The sequence below is a fragment of the Carlito syrichta genome, unplaced genomic scaffold, assembly GCF_000164805.1.
Source record: "Carlito syrichta isolate Samal-C Ts95f unplaced genomic scaffold, Tarsius_syrichta-2.0.1 Scaffold309876, whole genome shotgun sequence".
Taxonomy (NCBI): domain Eukaryota; kingdom Metazoa; phylum Chordata; class Mammalia; order Primates; family Tarsiidae; genus Carlito; species Carlito syrichta.
In genome coordinates, this window is record NW_007253972.1 from 331,492 (window position 1) to 354,010 (window position 22,519).

At 36.5% G+C, this 22,519-nt stretch overlaps 1 protein-coding gene across 3 annotated transcripts in view; it reads left to right on the forward strand.

Moving 5' to 3' along the window:
* The window catches only part of ZNF451 (zinc finger protein 451), a 91,245-nt gene extending 70,312 nt beyond the window's left edge, over nucleotides 1-20,933 (forward strand). For all 3 annotated transcript variants that reach the window (XM_008068116.2, XM_021717588.1, XM_021717586.1), the window contains 4 exons: nucleotides 932-1,062; nucleotides 1,947-2,133; nucleotides 9,069-9,134; nucleotides 19,041-20,933. In XM_008068116.2, the coding sequence (XP_008066307.1) occupies nucleotides 932-1,062; nucleotides 1,947-2,133; nucleotides 9,069-9,134; nucleotides 19,041-19,087 (431 nt within the window). In that variant the 3' untranslated portion in view covers nucleotides 19,088-20,933. The remainder of the gene's footprint in view (nucleotides 1-931; nucleotides 1,063-1,946; nucleotides 2,134-9,068; nucleotides 9,135-19,040) is intronic.
* The last annotated feature ends 1,586 nt before the right edge of the window (nucleotides 20,934-22,519 follow it).

Sequence of the window (22,519 nt, forward strand, 5' to 3'; positions counted from 1 at the left end):
AGGCGTGGGATTACAGGCTGAGCCACCGAGCCCGGCTTAAAATTACATTTTTAAATATTACATTAAGTCTGATCTTTTAACTCCAGAATACTATCAGTTTGATAGTTTTTATGATTTTAGAAACTTATTTAAAAGTACAATATTTGTATGGTACAAGAAAATACTGCTTTCAAGGGCCAAGACTCTAGGTAACAATAAGCAGGATCCTATTTTTTTTCTTCTCCATTAGCAATCCCCAGAGCTTTTGGTGAACAGAGTATTTTGCAATCTAGATTAAACCACTACTCAGAAGTTCTTTGAAGTCACATTAAGCTTTTGATTTTTGGTAGACCCGTTATCTATCACATCATTCTTGCCATTCTTAAATGTGCAACTTCATCTAAATCAGTAACAAATTGTTGACCAAACCTGGGAGAGAGGTGTCTTTGTTGTACAGAAATTTAGCATAGTGAGGATTTGAGATAGTTCATGTTTGGTAGGAAATAGTCTGTAAAGAAGAGGACGGTTGTTAAAGACAGAAATACACTGACATTTGGTAAGTTAACCAGTACTGCTGTTTAAGTCTAGCTTTGCTGATTGTCCATTGTTTCTATCACTGAGCAGCCTTGACATATTTGTAAAAACCACTAATGCTCACATTTACTTAGACTAATACCATTACAATAATTTTCACACATATTACTTCTGATTTTGCTTAACATTCCTGTGAATTTTCAGATGAATTGGCAGATTCAGGGAAGTTGGTCTACTTTCCCAAGACTGTAAAGCAACAAGACGGCGATGCTTACACTAAGACTGAGTTCTCCCACATTCTAATCTAGTATTTTCCCTCAGAAAACCTTTTTTCTAGTATGTGATTTTCCTTGATACAATTTTCAGTCTTTTCCTCCCCATTTGACTTCAACATGTATGCCTTTTCTAAAATTAATAGGAGGAAATACCAATTGGAAGCCTCCACTCAACTGTAAGATTTATAATTACCTGAACAGGATTGGATGCTTCTTCCTTCATCCTCGCTGTAGTAAAAGAAAAGATGCTGCTGATTTTGCCATATGTATGCATGTAAGTCATTGTTTTATTTAAAATCAAATGTGAATCTAGGACCCACTTGGATTTTTTTTCCACTTGATTTGTAATGAGAGTGTATAAATCATTTTCCAGTACTTTTTTTTATAGACTATCTTCTGCAATCTTATGAGTACTATAACAGCAGGAGCCCGTAGTGTATAAATTTATCTATTCTTTTCCCCCAACTTCTAGTAGACCCCCAGCTATCCTTAGTAGACTCACAATTATTTATGGGATAAAATGATCAAGAGATGATACTGTATTTGATATGTGAAGACATTTTCACTTTTAAACGTCTTTGAAATTGAGAGGCACCTTAACAATACCTGTAGGCCTAGGTAGAATTTGCATTTGCTTCTGCCTCTGCCAATTACCTAGAGAAACTGCCAACCTGAGACCCACCTTAAATTAAATTCTCTGCTTGAGGGCTTATGTGTCACACTGATAATGTGAATTTACTCTGCAAACTTGTCAACTGTTGCTTATGGTTTAAACCACAAGAGATTTCTTTTTCCCTCTATTCAGTGCCAAGATTGAATCATGCAAATTACCTTGCTCACCTTTTTCTCTATGGCAGTTTTATTTATATTGAGTGTCTAGCCCTTTGGTGGTCCAGCTTTACATAGGGTCTTCCTATTGGTTTTTCATTTTGGCTTTCTTTTCCCTTCATGACATATAAAGCTTATATAAATTGATGGCATCTTATATTTGATTAAATGTGGCATATTTTATTTATAAAGGAGATCGTATATCAAACTTTGGTAGGGACTAAGGTAATATATACCTTCTTAGGTATGTGTTCATTGTGAAACAGATGTAACTTGATTTGAAACTCATGCTGATTTTTTTATCAATCTATGCCATTTGTTCTAACTTAGGCTGGCCGTCTAGATGAACAACTCCCCAAGCAAATTCCTTTCACCATCCTCTCAGGAGATCAAGGTTTTCTGGAGCTAGAGAATCAATTTAAGAAGACTCAGAGGCCAGCTCATATACTAAATCCTCACCATTTAGAGGGAGATATGATGTGTGCCTTGTTAAATAGCATATCTGATACCACCAAAGGTATGCAGCTGCAGACACAGCACAAATCGCCCAAGAGGAGGAGACTTCACTGCTGAGAAAAACCAATAAACTGCTGTCCACTAATATACTGTTGCCTGCTCACTAAACCGTCATGATGTCATACTTCTGTCTTACTTATCTTTTCCTTATCTCACTTTCATTCTTTAGTGTTTAAGAAGGAGAATTAAGTCATAATAATTTTCTGGAACCCCTTTTTTTTTATCTAGTAGATAAAAATCTATATTCCTGAATATAAAATATATATATCATGGGTTGCAATATAATACCATGATTTTGAAATCTCAGAATTCAGATCTTCACTTTGTTTTTGAAATTCCGAATTTACTTTCAGTTTTTTTAGAAAGCACTGTGCTTATAGGTGAAAACCAGAAAGCAACAAATAGTAATACAGTAATACAAGTGGAAGAAAAATGATCATTTAAGAGGTTGACAGTGACAAAATGAAACCCTGATAATACTTCAGGGCTTTGGAGAAGGGGTGGGTACCTCCTGTCTTATTGCTGGAACTTGTACGCTCTTTCCCTTTGTGAGATTGTTCAGTGAAAGCTAATGTCCACTTTCACTTCTCAGTATTTAAGAAAGAATGTAATTCTAGGGATTCAGAAGTTTTTTGGGTTTTTTTTTCATAATTTCTGAAATATGGGTAGGAATAAAAGAATAGTTAATTTTAAGTGTCCTAATAATTTAAACTCATGAATAAGATTTGAACACATTAATGAATGAACTCAATGAAAAGCAGAAGCTAATTTTTGGTGTTTTTATTGTGTGCCTTTAAATTTCCAACTCTGCTACCTCCCAGATATTTTTTTCTTTTTATATATTTGGAAGCACATTTTAATTGAAAACCCGTACTGAAGAATTTTGCCGAATCTCTAATTATATGGATCAATTTATTTCTGCCGAGCTAGGAAACAATTATTTGTGCTCTTTAAATGGTGCTCAGTAAAGCAGTCATGATAGAAGATTATAAAGGAAAATGAATTCTGTTACATCTTTATGTCATACTTTAGAATTGAATGTTGTCTTCCTATTCAGTAATTTTTGGTTTTATTCACTTCTTTTTCTGTTTTTGCCTTCCTTAACACACACACACACACACACACACACACACACACACACACACACACACACACACCTGTTTTTTATTCACTTTTTCTGTTTTTGGCTTCTTTAAAACACACACACACACACACACACACACACACACACACACACACACACACACACACACACACCTGTTTTCTTCTACTCTTTTGTCATTGCTTCCCCAGTCCCCAACAGTATCTACTTAATATTTTGTAAAATACTTAAAATGTGTCCTTTTCCACATTAGACCAAACTTCTTTTCCTTCTCTTATGCTACTGCTTTTGGGAACATTTCTTTCACAATTTAGAATATGAAACCTGTTATGGCTTTGTCTCTATTTTAATTCTGTTTGGAATCAGAGCTGCATATGAGTAGGTCTGCATGGGGTATATTAGGGTTGGAGGTAAGATTCAGGTTATTAATATTTGATGATAATGCCCTTCCAAATGCCTGTTATGCTCTAGGTATTATATTGTTTTTACTCATTCATTCATATTCAGTAGTCATTTGAACTTATGACTCTTTGAAGGCTCATGTGTACATTATTCTGAATTTTTTGAAATGTAGAGATTGTGCAGTGGATGGAGAAGGGCATGGGCTTTGGTTGGAATGCTAACTTTGCTGCTTCCTAGCTGTGTGATTTCAGACAAGTTATTTAGCTTTTTCTGAGCCTAATTTTTCGTATCTGTAAGAGTATAAGAATTAGGATGTATATAGTGTCTGACACAGTATATGAAGTACTTTAGGTGCTGAATAAATAGCTATTTTTATTATTGCTGCCGTAAAAATATGATTCCTAGCCATCACATTTTTAAAGCAATGAAAGTAGCTTAAATAAAGTGACCAAAGCATAGAGTGTTTAAATCAAGAGATTTTGATCTAGATTTAAGGACCTAATAAATTATGTAATGCTTTTGTAACTCTAAAATTCAAAAATAGTTATACAAAATCATGGTATGTTCAGATTTAGTTATCAGATTTAAAACCAAATTTTTTCTTCTTAGAAGACTTAAAAGCATCAAATTGCCTGGTAGTGAACTTTATAAAGAATCAAAGAAAAAATCACTTTCTTGGATAACTCTTTATTCCATATTCTTTCCTAACAAATGGCTTTGTGAATAGTAGAGTAATAGTTTCAGAAAATCTCTCAATGTCAACTAATAATATAATTCCTATTAGGTCTTTAGATAATTTTGGTTACTACAGCAATGCCAGGTTCACTCCTTGCATATAGCTTAGCATGGTGTTCCTTCTTGTCTTCAGATTCGACAGTTATTTAAGGCAGGATGGTTTTGTGACAGGAGTGACTGGACCTTTGATAGAAGAGTCTTTTATTTATAACTTTTCAGAAATTTGCCATTACCAAGACCAGCAATAGGTTTTTATTAGACTGGAGATGCCTGTGTAAACAAGAAGAATCTCTTGAATAGTGAAATCAGAATTGGTCATATGGTATTTCATACTTGGAAAATTTAGCCCTTGCTAATTTCTTAGTTAATTCAAAATCTTTCAGGAGTTACTGATCTCAGTAAAAGTAGAGATATTTGGAGTTACTCGTCCTGTATATCAATGTCCAGACATTTGGCCTTAAGGCATACATTTTTGTTTAGAGGGTAGGAGCAAGATTAAATAGCTTTACCACTGCTACTTTTTTAGGTCTCTGACTTGCTTAGTTAAGATAAATTAGTTACTCCTTGTAGTAAGGTGAGCCTTTAAATTAAGATTGAAATTTGAATGTGTCATGGTTTTTGCCCTGATAATTCTGTCTCCTTCTAAACGTCAGGGTTTCACTATTGTTTCAATTACAGGTATGATATATGTATAAATTCTTGTAGAGACATTTTTTCCAAAATCTATTAACCTATCTCTAATTGCCTCCTCCTCCCCAATTTCCTGTGTCAGTTCTATTTTGTGTTGCATTTATCCTCAGGTTCTTAAAACTTAACAAGACACATGGATCCTTTTTTAGTAATTCTAATAGGAGGAGTCAGGTAGACTTTCTCTCTTATACCTTTTACATTTTATTCCCAAATATGTCTTTATTCTAACTTAAACCTTATTTTTCAAAGATGCAGACATAACTTTTCACTTAAATATTCAGTTTAAAAAAAAAGAAAGGTGAACTGGCCGTTACTAAGGACCTTTTATGTGTCAGCCACCATGCTAGCTGCTTTTTATATTTGTATTGTTTAAATATGTTTAAAGAACTTCTTCCACATGCTTCTTAATCCTCTTTGCACATTATGAAGTACAATTTGTTAGATTACCTCTACTTTATAGGTGAGGAAGGAAGCAGAAGTCCAGAAGGGTTAAATAACTTACCTGTGGCCACACAGTTAGTGCTTTTCTTTTCGTCAGTATCAACTGCTAAGGGTAAGACATTCACTGACATAAATAACTGATTTCATAACGTAGAGATAACTACACAGTGTGGATTACTAACTCTAACCATATCCTTGAAAAATGAAGATAATGAGATATGTTCTGCTGCAGTCCTAGGATATTACAGGGTTTATATAAAGATATCAAATACGAGGGTTATTTTAAAAAATAACATCCAGGAGGATACTTTTTTTTTTTTGTCAGAAGATACAAAGATTTGGTTGTGAGTTCTGGTGCTTTAAAAAGTAAGGTGAGACCGGGCTCAGTGGCTCAGCCTGTAATCCCAGCACTTTGGGAGGCCGAGGTGAGTGGATTGCCTGAACCCACAGGCTCGAGACCCACCTGGGCAACTTGGCGAGATTTCATCTCTACAATAAACCAAAAAAATTAGCCGGGCGTGATAGCGTGCGCCTGTAGTTCCAGCTACTTGGAGGGCTGAGGTGGAAGGATCGCCGGAGCCCAGCAGGTCGAGGCTGCGGTGGCCGGGAGTTGCCACTGCACTCCAGTCTGGGCGACAGAGTGAGACTCCAACTTTTTGAGTTGGATATATTTTGAGTTGGATATATACTGAATATATACTGAACATAGCCAAAGAAAGTGATTACCATTTTTATTTCCTTATACTCTTTTGTCTCGTAATTAAGCCTATATGCAGCACCATCTTTAGAGGTGCCTGACCTCAAGATGTTGGCACAAGAACTACAAGCGCTGTGGTGAGCTTATGTGAATACTGCAATGTGCAATTTCTAAGAAATTCACAAGAAACTCCCTCCCAACACTTCCTCCACCTTTCCTCTACTTAGTGTTCAGAGTACATAGAAGTTAGTATCTGACCATGCGCAGTGGCTTGCACCTATAATCCCGGTACTTTGGGAGGCTGAAACAGAATGATTAATTAAGCCCAGGAATTTGAGACCAGCCCGGGCAATGTAGCGTGACCCAGACTCTACAGAAAACAAAAAAATTAGGTGTGGTGGCACACATCTGCAGTCCCAGTTACTCAGAAGGCTGTGGCAGAAGGATCATCCGATCCCAGGAAGTTGAGGCTGCAGTGAGCTGTGGTCTTGCCACTGCACTCCAAACAGGGTAACAGAGTGAGACCCCCCAACGCAAATAAATAAGCAAATAAATAAATAAAAGTTAATATTTACAATGTTTTTCTTATTTGTTTTTCTTATTCTCTTGGGAATTACATATAATGAAAAATATTTTACCACAAGACAATTTTTGTCGAATCTGAACACTCTTCTTAGATGGTTTAGTTTGTAAACCTAAGACTTTTATTATTGGGTGTGGCTTCATTTTGGATGAATGGGTTAGAGGCATTAAGTATAGTTGATTTCTATAGAATCATACCGGTTAGATTTTAAAAGCCATCATATAAATTGAACATAAAATTCACGCATGCTGTGAAAGTGTATGTGAGTGAAGCAGGATCATGACTGGTGGAACAGGCATTGCATAATTGTTGAATTCTAAAATCTATGTGTCTGTTGTTTTCTCAGCCTGGTAATGAGACTGTAGATTGTTTCTTTGGGCACCATTCTGAAAATCTATTTAATAAAATTAATTCTGTGTAAAGGTACCAAAAATAGAAAAAAAAATTCATGATTTTCTCTTTTCTACAGATGGAGTTGATTGAGGCAAAAGAACCCTTTTATAATATTTGCAACCCAGTGTCAGGCTAATCCTTTTCATTCAAACCTACAGTTTTGCCTTAGGTCTTGCATGCAAGATCACTTATGAAATATTGGTTTTGACTGACCTTGACTTTAAATTGCAATAATAGAAACCCCTGGGTATTTTATCTTTTTCTTAATGTTTAGAGGTTTTGCTTTGTTCCTCAGACTGTAAATGTAATGTTTTATTTCCCTAAAAACGTTGCTTGAAATAGTTGAAGCATTTTGCTGGAAAGAATGGCAAAGCATGACTTATAACAACAAATTTCTGCAGGAAAGGAATCTAGTAAAATACAGTGATTTAATGTTTTGATTATAGACAATTATAAGTCTTTAATTTTTTTTTTTTTTTTTTTGAGTGGGAGTCTCACTCTGTTGCCCAGGCTGGAGTGCAGTGACACGCTCATGGCCACCACAACCTTGCCCTGCTGGGTGTTTGGAACTACAGGCATGCGCCACCACGCCCAGCTAATTTTTTGATTTATTGTAGAGATGAGGTCTTACCAAGTTGCCCAAGCTGTTCTTGAACGCACGAGCTCAAACAGTCTTCTCACCTTGGCCTCCCAAAGTGCTGGGATTATAAGCATGAGCCACCATGCCCGGCCTTTTAATTTTTAATGTATATTTTGTTTGCACGTTTGTAAAGAAGCAAATATGCCCATGTGATTTGTGTTCAGTTACTTAAATGCTTATTCAGTCACTATGACATAGTTATAGATGCTTATCTATGTATAACTGTGTAGTTATATACTGATTTAAATGTAGTTAAAGTGATAAGGCAAATATTAGGTCACTGATAATACCATGTTTCAAATTTATTTTAAGATAAATTTCATTTTTCAGCACAGTTTTAGATTTACAGAAAAGGTGTGAAGGTAGTACAGCGAGCACTCCACACTGAGTCTCACCTGTTAACATCTTATCTTAGTGTGATAAATTTGTCATAATTAATGTACCAGTATTGACATTTTTACTAATTAAAGTCCAAACTTTATTTGGGTTATTTTAGGTTTCCCCTAATATTCTTTTACTGCCCCAGAACCTCATCTAGGAGTCTGTGTGACATTTAGTTGTTGCATCTCCTTAGGCTCCATGGTTCAGATCTTAAGTGACTTTTGCAATACCTAGTCAGCCTTGTCATATTATAATATAAAGCCTTCAGTCTCATTATGAAAGCATATAAGACATCAGATCATGCCGGGCTCGGTGGCTCAGCCTGTAATCCCGCGCCTTTGGGAGACTGAGGTGAGTAGATTGCCCGAGCCCGCGGGTTCAAGACCCGCCTGGGCAACTTGGCGAAACCTCATCTCTACGATAAAAATAAAAAAATTAGCCGGGCGTGGTAGCACGTGCCTGTAGTTCCAGCTACTTGGAAGGCTCAGACGGAAGGATCGCCGGAGCCCAAAAGGTCGAGGCTGCGGTGGCCAGGAGCGGCCACTGCACTCTAGTCTGGGCGACAGAGTGAACTCCAACTCAGAAAAGAAAAAAAAAAAAAAAAGACATCAGGTCAGTACGTTTGTGCTGTGCAAGAGGTATTAATTAAAACCTATCGTGTTACCTCTATAGAAATGAATGTATATGATTTTTAAGATACTAGAGAATTTAATCTGTCACCATGTTTAATATTATTTGGTAAGCATTTGCAAAAAAACAGCAGCCTAATGGGTAGTAAGCTTGGGTATGAGAAAAGTCATTGAAAATAATATTGTTTGATAATACATAAATTATGGCACAGTAATTTTTCAGAAATACAATTCTTCTTACAGAATGTGACAGTGATGATAACATGAGTTCAAAAAGTACTTCAGTAGAAGAATTCAGATCCACAGAAGGTAAGCTAATAGAGTTAATCTCTTCTCTATTTGACTGTGTATTTTTTTTTTTGCTCCCTCTCTCACCCGTTCACCCCTCTCACCTTCTTCTACTCCTAAGTTTTAAAAGAAAAGTGTCTTCGTTTGGAGGATATCTTGCATTTTCTCATGTTAGGTGATGTAGGGTAATATTAGTTTAGAAGGCCAGAATGGGGGTCATCCAATTATGGTTAAAGGGTCAGCTGTGAGCCAAACCCAGTCCACCACCTGGTTTTATAAATAAAGTTTTAGGAACACAGCCACACTCTTGTTTTAAGTTTTTTCTGGGCTTTTGCTTTTGTACTACAACAGCAAGGTTGAGTAGGTGTGACACAGACAGTACAGCAACCCCCCCCAAAAAACAAATAATTACTTTCTAACTCTTTAAAGAAAAAGATTGCTAACCCCTGGGCTAGGATATGATTTTGCTTGCCTAATTTTAGTTTATCTTGAATAGTATTAAATGAAGAGTTTAACATATTTGCAGTGGAACTTCAGAAGCAAGCATTTATATCTAAACATTAATGGATTGTTTCTGTAAATTAAAATTCTTTCTCCTTCTTCGTAAAAGAAAAGCTGTTTCCTTCCATAGATTAAAGAGAACTTGTGTCACTTGGCATCAGATCATTTCTTGGCTGTACCACTATGTGGTTGTATCATGTAGCCATTTTTTTACTTTGGTTTTTCCATAATAGATTATACTTTTTAATAACCAAGGGAGGGGAAATGAGATACTGGATCTTAGAAGATACTTTGAGCTTCCCTGGAGAAGTTGAAAATTTTATACAGTATCTTTGTTTGACATTAAAGGAAAACGCTAAGAGTCTTCATGTATATTTCAATTCAGTATTGTTGGAGATTTTTAGGGTAGGAATGTGGTGGCAGGATAGTAGGGGTGGAAATGCAGCTGGACACACAAAAACACAGTGGCCCTGTTGATTTTTTTATTTTGTTTTGTTCATTTGGTTGATGTCATGTAATGTAATTAGTTTGACTAAGAGAATACTAGAGCTTTGTCCTATTAGGAAATTGGGAATTTTTAGTCTGTCAGTAGAATTCATTTGATGAATCTAATCTTTCTTTTAATCTTTCTTTCTAATCTAATCTTTCTCTCTTATAGCCAAAATCCATTGGTTAAACAAAGTTGGCAGTAAATCTGCAGCCTAATTGGAAGCAAGTTTTTTGGCCAACTTGTTTTCCCAACATAGTCTTTCAAGGTCTAGCTCAGTGAATTAAACAAATGAAAGAATTTTGTGGGTTTTAAACAAAACCTGCCAGCTAAGTTGTTTATCAAGGCCACTAAAAAGATAAACCCCAATGAACATCTAAGGAGTTCAGATTTTGCAGCCTTTATTTACCACCCCATGACTAATCCCATGGAAAATACCAGGCAAAATTATAACTTTTAAATAACCACATTTGGAAGCCTTCAAAGTTTTGCGGGTGCCTAGCTAACCTAGGAAATCTGAGATACGTGTTAACTAGGTGAGGACCAGAACCTCTAACTTTTTTTTAAATCTATGTAATGCAATTTATGGTTTGGAGATTGAGCTTTTACATTTTCTGATTCATTACTTTGGAAAAAAAATTACTCTAAAGGATTCAAGAAAAGATACTTTAAACTTGTTCTTATAGTTAAAATAGTCATAGGGATATAATGTTCTAATTATATAAATAATGCTTTATTTATCTTTACTTCCACAGCACTTAACCCAGTGTTTGGCATGAAATGTATAACAAACTTAAAACATGTTAGAGCCACCAGAACCTATTTCCCTATACTGGATAAAAGACAGATAAGATGTTGGGTTATGCTGTTGACCCTGTGCCACGGGAGCAAAATAATGTTCTAGTCCAGACCTGACAGCAAAACTCAAAAAAGTGTAAAGAGTCTCTCAAGTCTCTTCTCATTCCTTCCTTTCCCAATACAACTGTAAATGTCTGACAAATGGTGGCAAAAGGCAGGATAAGTTTGCTTGTAGCTTTTTGCTTTAGAGGAGGACAACCTGTCCCCCCCATGATTTGTCTTATTCTTTGTTATTCTTCATAGACTAGTATCGGACTCTAACAACTCATGCCAATCATAACATTCCTATACAGTCTATTTTGTGTACTTGATAGGGGAAATAAAGGGCACATAATGTGGTGGTGAGGAGTACAGACTTTGGATTCAGACTGCCTGAGTTAAAACTCACTCTGATGTATACGTGTTGTATAATATTGGACAAGTCACTTAACTTCACTGTGCTTCAGTTTCCTAATTTATTTTATTTTATTTTATTTTTTTTGAGTTGGAGTCTCACTCTGTCACCCAGACTGGAGTGCAGTGGCTGCTCCCGGCCACCGCAGCCTCGACCTGCTGGGCTCTGGCGATCCTCCCACCTCAGCCTTCCAAGTAGCCGGAATTACAGGCACGTGCTACCACGCCTGGCTAATTTTTTTGATTTATTGTAGAGATGAGGTCTCGCTGCCCAGGTGGGTCTCGAACCCGTGGGCTCAGGCAATCCACTCACTTCAGCCTCCCAAAGGCGCGGGATTACAGGCTGAGCCACCGAGCCTGGCAGTTTCCTAATTTTAAAAATGAACCTACCTTATTAGAATAACATGGCACATAATAAGGAGTATATATGTTGGTTGCTCCTGCTGTAATTAGGATTATGATAATCATTATATCATTAGTCACTTTTACCTTTATCTAAGGTCCATTCTGGAGATATGCTTACTAAATTTTCCCATCTTTGGAAAACAGAGGACAGCATTATATATATGATTACCCATGTAAAACCATCTTTCTATAAATGTTAGTAATTTGCTTTACTTTTAGAGTTTCTTCAATTAATAGTAGTCATCTAGATTTTATTAATATTTTAGTATAACATAAATACTAAAATTCTATATTGTGGCCAGTTTAAAGAACAAGAAAGGCTAAGAGAGACTAGAGTGTTCAGTTTTAAAATTCACTTAATATTTATGAACAAAGTATTACTACATTCAAAACTGTTCTTAATCTTTTTTTTTTTTTGAGTTGGAGTCTCACTCTGTCGCCCAGACTGGAGTGCAGTGGCACGCTCCCGGCCACCGCAGCTCAGCCTGCTGGGCTCTGGTGGTCCTTCTGCCTCAGCCTTCCAAGTAGCCGGAAATACAGGCGTGCGCTACCACGCCTGGCTAATTTTTGATTTATTGTAGAGATGAGGTCTCGCCAAGTTGCCCAGGCGAGTCTCAAACCCGCGGACTCAGGCAATCCACTCACCTCGGCCTCCCAAAGCGCTGGGATTACAGGCTGAGCTACTGAGCCCGGCCTGTTCTTAATCTTAACAACTTATGAGAGTCAGAATAGTTTCTTCATTTTATATAAAAACAGAGGCTTCTAAACATTATGTAATTTAACCTCAGGTTCACAACTTGAAAATGACTGGGGTACAATTTGTAAATAAGTTTTCTGATTCCTACTACTGGATTCTTTTTTATTCTGCCATAGTTACTGCTGTCAAGGAGAGTGAAATTAAAGCAGAAAGGAGAGTAAGAAGAACATAGACCTAGCCACAGAATAGAAAAGCAAAGACAAACCTTTACAAGTGCTTTTTATTTCTTCATATGGCTTTGAGCTACTATCTGATGTCCTTTAATTTTTGCCTGAAGGATTCCTGTTAGCAGGTCTACTAGTAAAGAAATTCTGTACCTTTTGTTATCTGAGAATGTCTTAATGTCTTCATTCTTTGATAATAGTTTTGCCACACATGAAATTCTTCATTGACAGTTGTTTTTTTCCTTCTGAACTCCATTTTTTAAAAATGGGAAATCAACCATTATCTTATTAAGAATCTTTTGTATGTGATGAGTTGCTTCTCCATTACTTTCATTGTCTTTAGCTTTTGATGGTTTGGCTATAATATACTTTAAGTTTATCCTCTTTAGAGTTCATTGAACTTCTTGGATATATAGATGCACTTTCATCAAATTGGGACTTTTTTAACCTATTTCTTTAAACATTCTTTCTCGTCCTAGACATCTATAACTTATGTTATTCCACTTGATGGTGTCCTGCAGGCCCCTTAGATTCTATGTAAGACCCTGTCTCTACAAAAAAATAAAAAAATTAGCCAGGCATGGTGTGTGTACCTGTAGTCCCCAGCTACTTAGGAGGCTGAGGCAGGAGGATAGCTTGAGCCTGGGAGTTTGAGGCTGCAGTGAGCTGTGATCATGCCACCGCACTCCACCTTTAGTGGCAAAGTAAAACCCTGACTAAAAAAAAAAGGGTAAAAATATGGTATAAAAGATTTTTTAAAAAGGTACATCTGTATAGATACTTTCCCTGAATGGAGCTTGCAGGACTGGTAGCTGAGTGAGTGAATGTGAAGGCCTAAGATATTACTGTATACTACTCTAGACTTTATACACATTGTACCCTTAGATTAGACTACATTAAAAAAAATTTTTTTTTAATTTCTTAAGTGATAAATTAACCTTAGTTTACTGTAACATTTACATTATAAACTGTGTTTTTTAACTTTTTGACTGTGTAATAACATTTAGCTTAAAACATAAACACATTGTATAGCTGTACAGAAATATTGTCTTTATATCTTTATTCTATAAGACTTTTTGTTTTAAAAATATTTTTATTACTTTTTAAACACCTTTGTTAAAAACAAAGACACAAACACACATATTAGCCTATGCCTACACAGGGTCAGGATCATAAATATCACTGTCATCTACCTCTACATCTTGTCTCAAGCTCTTGGGCTCAAGCAATCTACCTACCTCGGTCTCCCAAAGTGCTGGGATTATAGGTGTGAGCCACCACGCCTGGCCACATCTTGTCTTACTGGAAGGTCTTCAGAGTCTGTAACATTCATGAAGCTGTCATCTTTTATGGTAACAATGTCCTTCTTCTGGAATATCTTCTGAAGGACCTGCCTGAGGCTGTTTTACAGTTAACTTTTTTTAAATAAGTAGAAGTACACTCTAAGATAATGATAAAAAGTATAGTATAGTAAATATATAAACCAGTATTATAGTCTATTATTATTAAGTGTTATATACTGTGCATAATTGCATATGTATACTTTTATCTGAATGGCAGCAGAGTAGGCTTGTTAATACCAGCATCGGCACAAACACATACATAACGTGGTATGCTGCAGCATCAAGAGGGCTATGCAATAACGAGGCAATAGGAATTTTTCAGATCCACCATAATCTTATGGGACCACTGTTGCTTTTGCAGTCTGTTGTTGACCAAAATGTTGTTATATGGCACACAACTACCATTGGTTTCTATTTTTTATCCATTCTTTTAACTGGCAGCTTTAATTCATATAAGCTCACTATAGATATTGATATATTTGTATAGCTGGTCCCTACTCCCTACTTAATGATGGTTTGACTTTTCACCCAGGCTAGAATGCAATGGCATGATCACGACAATCATGGCTCACGGCAGCCTCAACATCCTGGACTCAGATGATCTTTCCACTTCAGCATCCTGAGTAGCTAAGACTACAGGCATGTGCCATCATGCCTGGCTAATTTTTTTATTTTTTGTAGAGACAAGGTTTTACAGTGTTGTACACTCTGATCTCAAACTCCTGGGCTCAAGCAATCTGTCTGCCTCGGCCTTCCAAAAGTGTGGGGATTACAGGTGTGAGCCACCACACTTGGCACATTTCACTTTTGATTTTTCAACTTTACAGTGGTGTAAAAGTAATATGTATGCAGTATAAAATGTAATTTGAACTCTGAATTTTGATTCAGTTTCTTGATAACTTTATTATAAAATTGACTTTGTGTTCAATTATTTTGCCCAACTATAGGTTAATGTAAGTGTTCTAAGCACATTTCAGATAGGCCAGGCTAAACTATGATGCTTGGTAGGTTAGGTGTATTAAATGCATTTTTGACTATATATATATATATATATATATATATATATATATATATATATATATAGGAGTTGAGGTCTCACTCTGTTGCCCAGGCTGGAATGCAGTGGCACAGTCATGGCTCACTGCAGCCTCAAACTCCCAGACTCAGGCACTCCTCCTCCTCAGCCTCCTGAGTAGCTGGGGCTACAGGCATATGCCACCACGCCCTGCTAATTTTTTTTATTTTTTGTAGAGATGAGGCCTTGCTATGCTGTGTAGGCTGGTCTTGAACCGGTTTCAAATGATCCTTCCACTTTGACCTCCCAAGGTGCTGTGATTACAGTCATGAGCCACCGTGCTTGGCCTGACTTACAGTATTGTAAGCCTACAATGGATTTACCAGAATGTACCTCATCATAAGTCAAGGAGCATCTGTATTTGTTTCTGCTGTTTCATCCTTAGCTTTGTCTTTTTTAAAAAAATTAATCTGTAAGTTATATACTTTATTTATATTATTTTGTGATTATCTTGGAATTTTACCACTCACGTGTGTGTGTGTGTGTGTGTGTGTGTGTGTGTGTGTGTGTGTGTGTGTGTGTGTATTAAACTTAAAGGTCAAAACATACCTACATTTTGTCCACCTCTTTGGAACAGTAAGAACTTCTGGTCCTTTCCCAGACTTACATGCTAATATTCTCCAATATTTTGATCTCTGTGTATATGTGTGTATAGTATAATGCACACACAAAAACGTACAAAACATCACACATAATAGGTAGCCACCTCTCAGGTTGAAAAATAGATCACCACCAATGTATTAGTCTCCTAGGTCTACCATAGTAAAGTATTATAAACTGGGTGGCTTAAAACAATAGAAATTTATTGTCTCACAGTTCTAAAGGCTAGACATGTAAAATCAAGCCGTTGACAGGGCCATGCTTCCTCTCCTAGCTTCTGGTAGTTACTGTTGATTCCAGGCATTCTTTGATGTGTAGATGTATCACTCTAATCTCTTCCTCCATGTTCATGTGGCCCTCTACTCCCTGTGTGTCTGTCTTCACATGGAGTTTTCCTCTTCTTATAAGGACACCAGTCATATTAGGTTAAAGCTCATCCTAATTACCTCATCTTACCTTGATTATACTTCCAAAGGCCTTATTTCTAAATTAGGTCACATTCACAGATACCAGGAGTTAGGGCGTATCTTTTGTGGGGGACGCAATTCAACCCATAAAAGCCAGTAGCCTAGATGTATCCCTCTTGTGCCTCATTCCAATTACTTCCCCTGCCCTTTCCACAGGTTAGTAACTACTGTTGTGACATGAAACACTGTAGTTTACTAGTACTTGATTTTGAACATTATCTAAATGGGCTTGTATAAACCATCACTGTCCAGTAGAACTTTCTGTGGTAATGAAAATGTCCTACATTTGCACTGTCCTAGGGTTGCCACTGATCACATATGGCTTTTGAGCACTTGAAATGTGACTTGAGGATCTGAATTTTAAATTTTATTTAATTTAAATATAAATAATTACATATAGTCAAGAGTCCATCATATTGGACAACACAGGTGTGTGCTTTATTCTTTTGTGTCTGGTTTCCCTCAATTAACATTACTTTAGAGATTCATCCGTGTTTTAGCATGTAGCTTTGGTTTGTTATTTCCATCACCAAATAATAGTCTATTCTGTGTATTTACCATAATTCACTTATTCTGTTACTTATAGACATTTGATTTGCTTGTATTTTTTGGTTGTTACTAGTAAGTTCTACTGTGAACATTCTTGTACATGTCTCTTGCTGCATGTGTGTCCTTAATTCTGGGAATATATACTTAGGAGTGGAATTGCTTATGTTTAACTTGAGTAGATAGTACCAAACTATTTTTCCAAAGTAGTTGTGCCAATTTCTTTCATTTCAGTAGTGTATATGAGTTCCCATTGATCCACATCCTCACTAATTATTGAAATCACTCAGTCTTTTTAAATGTTAGCTACTCTGATTAAAATGCTTTTCTTTGTGGTTTTATTGTCTCACAGTTCTAAAGGCTAGACATGTAAAATCTAGTAATTTACATTTTTTCTGATGAGTAATGTTTATTGGCTATTTAAGCATAATCTTTTGTGTATGACTTTTACATTTTTCTATTGAGTTATCTTTTGTTTTTCTGGGTTGAAACTCTGTTAGGTTTTTCTGGGTACAATGTATTGCAGATTTTTTTTTTTTTTGAGTTGGAGTCTCACTCTGTCGCCTAGACTGGAGTGCAGTGGCCGCTCCCGGTCACTGCAGCCTCGACCGGCTGGGCTCCGGCAATCCTTCCACCTCAGCCTTCCAAGTAGCTGGAACTACAGGCGTGCGCTACCACATTAGTGCCTGGCTAATTTTTTTTTTTTTTTTTAATTGTAGAGATGAGGTCTCACCAAGTTGCTCAGGCGGGTCTCGAACCCGCGGGCACAGGCAATCCACCCACCTCAGCCTCCCAAGGCGCGGGATTACAGGCCTAGCCACTGAGCCCGGCTTGCAGATTTTTTTTCCACTCTGTGACTGCCTTTTTGGTCATTGGATAGTGCCTTTTGATGGAAAAAGTAACTTCAGTTCAGTCCAGTTTGCCATTCTTTTCTGTAGTGTTTTTGAATCCTGTTTAGTAAATTTTTTCCTATATTAAGATTATAAAAACATTCCCTTTTATTGTCTTCCAGAAGCATATTTGTTTAGACTTTCACAATTAGATATATAGTATATCTGAAACTTATTTTTGTGTATTCCTTAAGGTATGGATAATATTTCATATTATTTTCCATATGGTCTATCAGTTGACCTTCCACCATTTATTAAAAAACACAACTTTTCCCACCATTCTGTGGTGCTACCTTTGTCATAAATCAAGTTGTCCATATATGCATGGGTCTGTTTCTGAGCTGTCTCTTACTGTTCCTTTGGGCACTAGTACCATAGTGTTAATTACTGTAACTTTATAATAAGTTTTCAAATCTTAGACAAGTCTGGTCATCTTGTTTTTCTTTGTTAAGAGTGTCTTGGCTTTTCTTTGCATTTCCTCATCCCTTTGAATTCATCTTCGGGCAACTCACTGATCCTAGAATGTAGCTTTAATTTAATATAGTTTATACTAGTTTGTGGTACTTTAAATTACAGACAATGTTACATCAGTGCCCCCACCCAGAGGAAGATGCAGTTGTATCTTAGGAGAATCGCTGGTGCCTATAAAGTAGGCACTGAGAGACTATGGACCAGATCGATTGTTGTAAATCTGGTGTGAGAAGCTAGTGAAGGCCCAAAATTGACACCGAATTACCCTCCTGAATTTTAGCAGCATTTCCCGGAAAGAGTTGGAAAAAGATCTGTGAACCCAATAATGTCTGTCTCATTTTGCTGCCCCAGTATATAATGAGCATTCAATAAAGATTTGTTAAATGAGTGGGCATACATCTACATATGGTATATATTATATGCTTCTCTGATGACATTTGTGTAACTATGGGTTTTACTCTTTGCCTTAGATGGTAGGATGCTTAATGCTAAATTTATTCCCAGATTTGAGATATAATTGACAAATAAAATAGCTAAATTTTTAACAGCCTGTGAAATTTTGCCATTTCATGGTGTTGCCTTTATGTTTCTCTTTTAAGTCTTATATGCATCACCTTAAGTCTTTTAGAAAATAAGTGATATAGTTTTGTTTTGTTTTAATGTCGAAACAAGTGATTATCTGTCAGTGATTAAAAGTTTGTTGATTTTCTGCATCCCTAAATGGAAGTAACCTGCAGGTTCCTTAATACATTAAGTTCATATACATTTAACATTTGATTCACGATCCTATCTCGACTGTCATATTTCAGAATACTCAAATTTTAATAGACTGCCAAGTTATCCTGAGTTTTTCCACCTTGATTTTCCTTTCCTTCTTAAAAAGATGAATATAGTTGATGAAACTTACATAATGCACATGTTGAATAATTTTTGCCCTAAGTATTAAAATTCTATATATTTTTTAATGCAGATGTGGAATTAGAAGAAGCTATTAGAAGAAGTCTTGAGGAAATGTAATTAAAGATATTACCACACAACAGCAAGTGACCTTGAAGAGACTCAGGATAAAGAATTATTGAGTTTGTTTTCTAAAGGGGACCAGAAATCCACTAGTCAAAATGTATTTGAAAACATGTTTTTGCTTTCATATGTTCAAAATAGAGTATTTACTTTGTATTTTTGTGCTATTGTGCAAAAGTGTACAGAGGGAATAGAATACATACTAATGCAAATATAAATCGTGTATTCCAATAGAAGTGTCACAGTTTCCTAGTTAACTTTGAATTCATATATTTAGGTTAAAAAAGATTTTTAAAAAAAGAAAAAAGAAAAGCTCTTAAAGGTTGTTTCTGTTTCCCAAATAGCATTAGTTCCTTAATTTTATTTGTAATGTCCAGATGATTCTACTTTATTTTTTTAGGAGTGAAATGAATATAAATAAAGCTGCCATGGGTCAATTTTTTCATAAATTCTACTTCTCATGTGGCACTATTATATAATATCCTTGAGGTCTTTGTTTATGATGATTAGAGGAGGGTAACGGAAATAGATGACAAATTTTACAGTGATGTTCTTTGTGGGTATCACAGAAATGTATATTCTTGCTTTACAGCAGCACATTACTAAAAAAAAACCTTAATTTTTTAAAAAAATAATTAAAATGAAACCTTTTCCATTCCTTTTATCTGCTTAAACTTTTATGCGACTTGTATGATCTCCTGTTTAAAGGGAATAATGTCAAACTACTTGCATAAAATTAAACTTATTTTCAATAATAGTCCTTTTTTATATATTTGTGTAAACATAATATTCTTCAGAAAATAATGTTGAAGGTCTACTCAGGAATAATCTTCCTTAACTCTTTAAAATTTTTATTTGATATGCAGTATCTTCAATTTCACTATTCATTGAATTGTCAGTTTCTTACATTTGATATTACATATTTAATTCTTAAATATTGAGGTCCTCTTGTGAATCATAGAAAGTACTACATAAGTAGAAGGCCAAGAAGGGCTTGCCATACTATCTTTGTGTATATACTTCATGTTATTTGACCAGAAATGTCTTATCCCTAAAAATTTTGAGTAGTAATTATTTCCCAAATTTAAAAATATTTCTATAAATGTAAAGCTTTTTTTTATATTTAAGACAAAAAGGTATCATGGCTAGAATTGTGTTCCTTCTCTGAAACACTAGATATTTCGGTGTGAAATGGAATTACTTGGTTTTTTTTTATGACTGTAGTTTGTCAGTCCACATTAGATACCAATTTGTGTTTTTTTCCTTCAGCTGTCACTTGTGTTCCTCTCTGCTTGCATTTTTTAAAAAGTAGACACTTTTAAGTTGGCTTGAGAATTTGCCAATCATCTTTCCAAAGTGACTACATTGTGCTTTTACTTTTTATGTTAAAGTGGTCAAGCAAGGTTTTAGAAGGTGGTCATTGAGCGGTAACTTACACACCACTGCAGGGCTCACTAAGTAATGAGGAGCAGAAAGGGCATTCTGCAAGGTGGTTAAGCAGATGTGGGGCAAGAGGAGATAGCAGCCTTTTGCCTGAGTCCACACACAGGTGTGATGTGCACTGACTCTGTATGAAGAAGCTTTTGTGGTGTGTGTGGTGGAGAATAACTGAAGCTTTTGATATGACAAGAAAGAGATAATTCATCATGACACATAAGAAAAGGTAATTGGGTTGCTGAGTGTTTTAATTAATAATTGTCACTGATTATATTTCTACTTGTTAAATAATTATAAAAATTATTTCATAATTTCACCTTAGACATGAGGAGATGTAATCACTGTATGACATTAGAGAAAGTTATATGGATGTTATCAAAAGTAAATGTTCTAACATTGACAAAAATGCTTATCTTTTCATTACATCATTCATTCACAAAGTATTTATTGATTACCTACATGTGCCAGTGATTGTTCTAAGCACTTGGGATATACCAGAGAGGAAAACAAAGCCCTCACCCCTTTAAAGCACACATTGATGGAGAGGCAGAGGAGTTGGACAGTGTGTTAGATAATAAGTAAGCAAATAAAACTGCATATTCGGTGGTGACAAATGGAATAATGGAAAAGAAAGAAGGGAATGGAATAAATAGTGCAGTGACAGAGGACGGAGGAAGCTTGCTACTTTTAACAGGGTGGCTAGGAAAGATCTCACCAATAGGTGAACTTGAGTAAAACCTGAAGAAGGCGAGGGAATGAACCATGCAAATATATAGGGAAGAGAGTTCAGGTAGAGGAGGAGAAAGGTCTGGAAGGGAGCTTGGCACATTAAAGGAAGAGCAACAAGGCTAGGGCAGGTGGAGAAGGATGAGCTAGAAGAGTCATAGGAGATGAAGTCCTTGAGACTTTTCTAAGGAGCCATGGAAGGTTTCTGAGAGCAAGTGGTGTGATCTGCCTTATTGGGATTACCGTAGTTGCCGTACTGAGACATGTACATGGGGGGCAAGAATAGAAGCAGGGAGACCAGAGAGGAAGGTGTTACAGCACTCCAGCTGCAGATTGACCAGGTACCTTGGACCAGGATGGTGGCAGTGGAACTGGGAGGAATCTGGATATACTCTGAAGGTGGAATTGTTGGGATGTACTAATGGGTTGGACCTCGGATGTGAGAAAATGAGACCAGGATGATTCTAAAGTCACTTCATAGACTTTGAACCATTCACAAAGTGGGTTTGGATTTCAAGTTTGTGTCATGATGCAATAAAATACTTTAAATGAGATCAAATAACCCCCTACACCAATAGTTAATTAGGATTTAGAATTAGTTCAGAGAGAATTGGAATCCGGGCTTAAGGGCCTCATCTCTGTTCAAGTATTTAAATGGCTTTGATCTCTGATGAAAGGCTGTAGTTCAGTTTTAAACTGTTATTATCTATCATTTTCTGTGCCCTGTGCATTTTCATCCTGCAGTAGGAGGCACAGAGCTATCCTGAGAGGGAGCAAAGCACAACTTTTTAAATAGACAAATCTTTGTATTATCAGTCCTCCTCCAGCGTCTTCTGACCTTTATGGTGTCTGACCTAAGGGCTGACTGCATCTTTTTATTGTTAGCAGGATTTTTAAAAGGTGAGTGTGAACTGACCTTCTTAATACCGATTGTTTCACTCAGATTCCAACATAATTTTTAATAGGAAAAAAATGAAAACCCTTCATTAGAATGGATGGACATGAAGTGGATGCACCTTGCTGCCCACATCTAGGCAGGGCCGCGTTTTGAAGGAGTGAGTGGAAAAGAAAACGCCACCCCGCCTTTCCCGCTCTCCTCAGTGTTGTCCAGGCTTTGGTGATTCCCCGCTCAGGAGAGAGTGACGGAACAGGCCGGGTCGGGAGCGCAGACGCCTGGGGCTGTTCCCACAAGGGACCTTTCCCGCGTCCGGGGACTGGCCGTCGTCGTTCGGACTCCGGGCCGGGTGGGGGAGAAACTAAACGAAG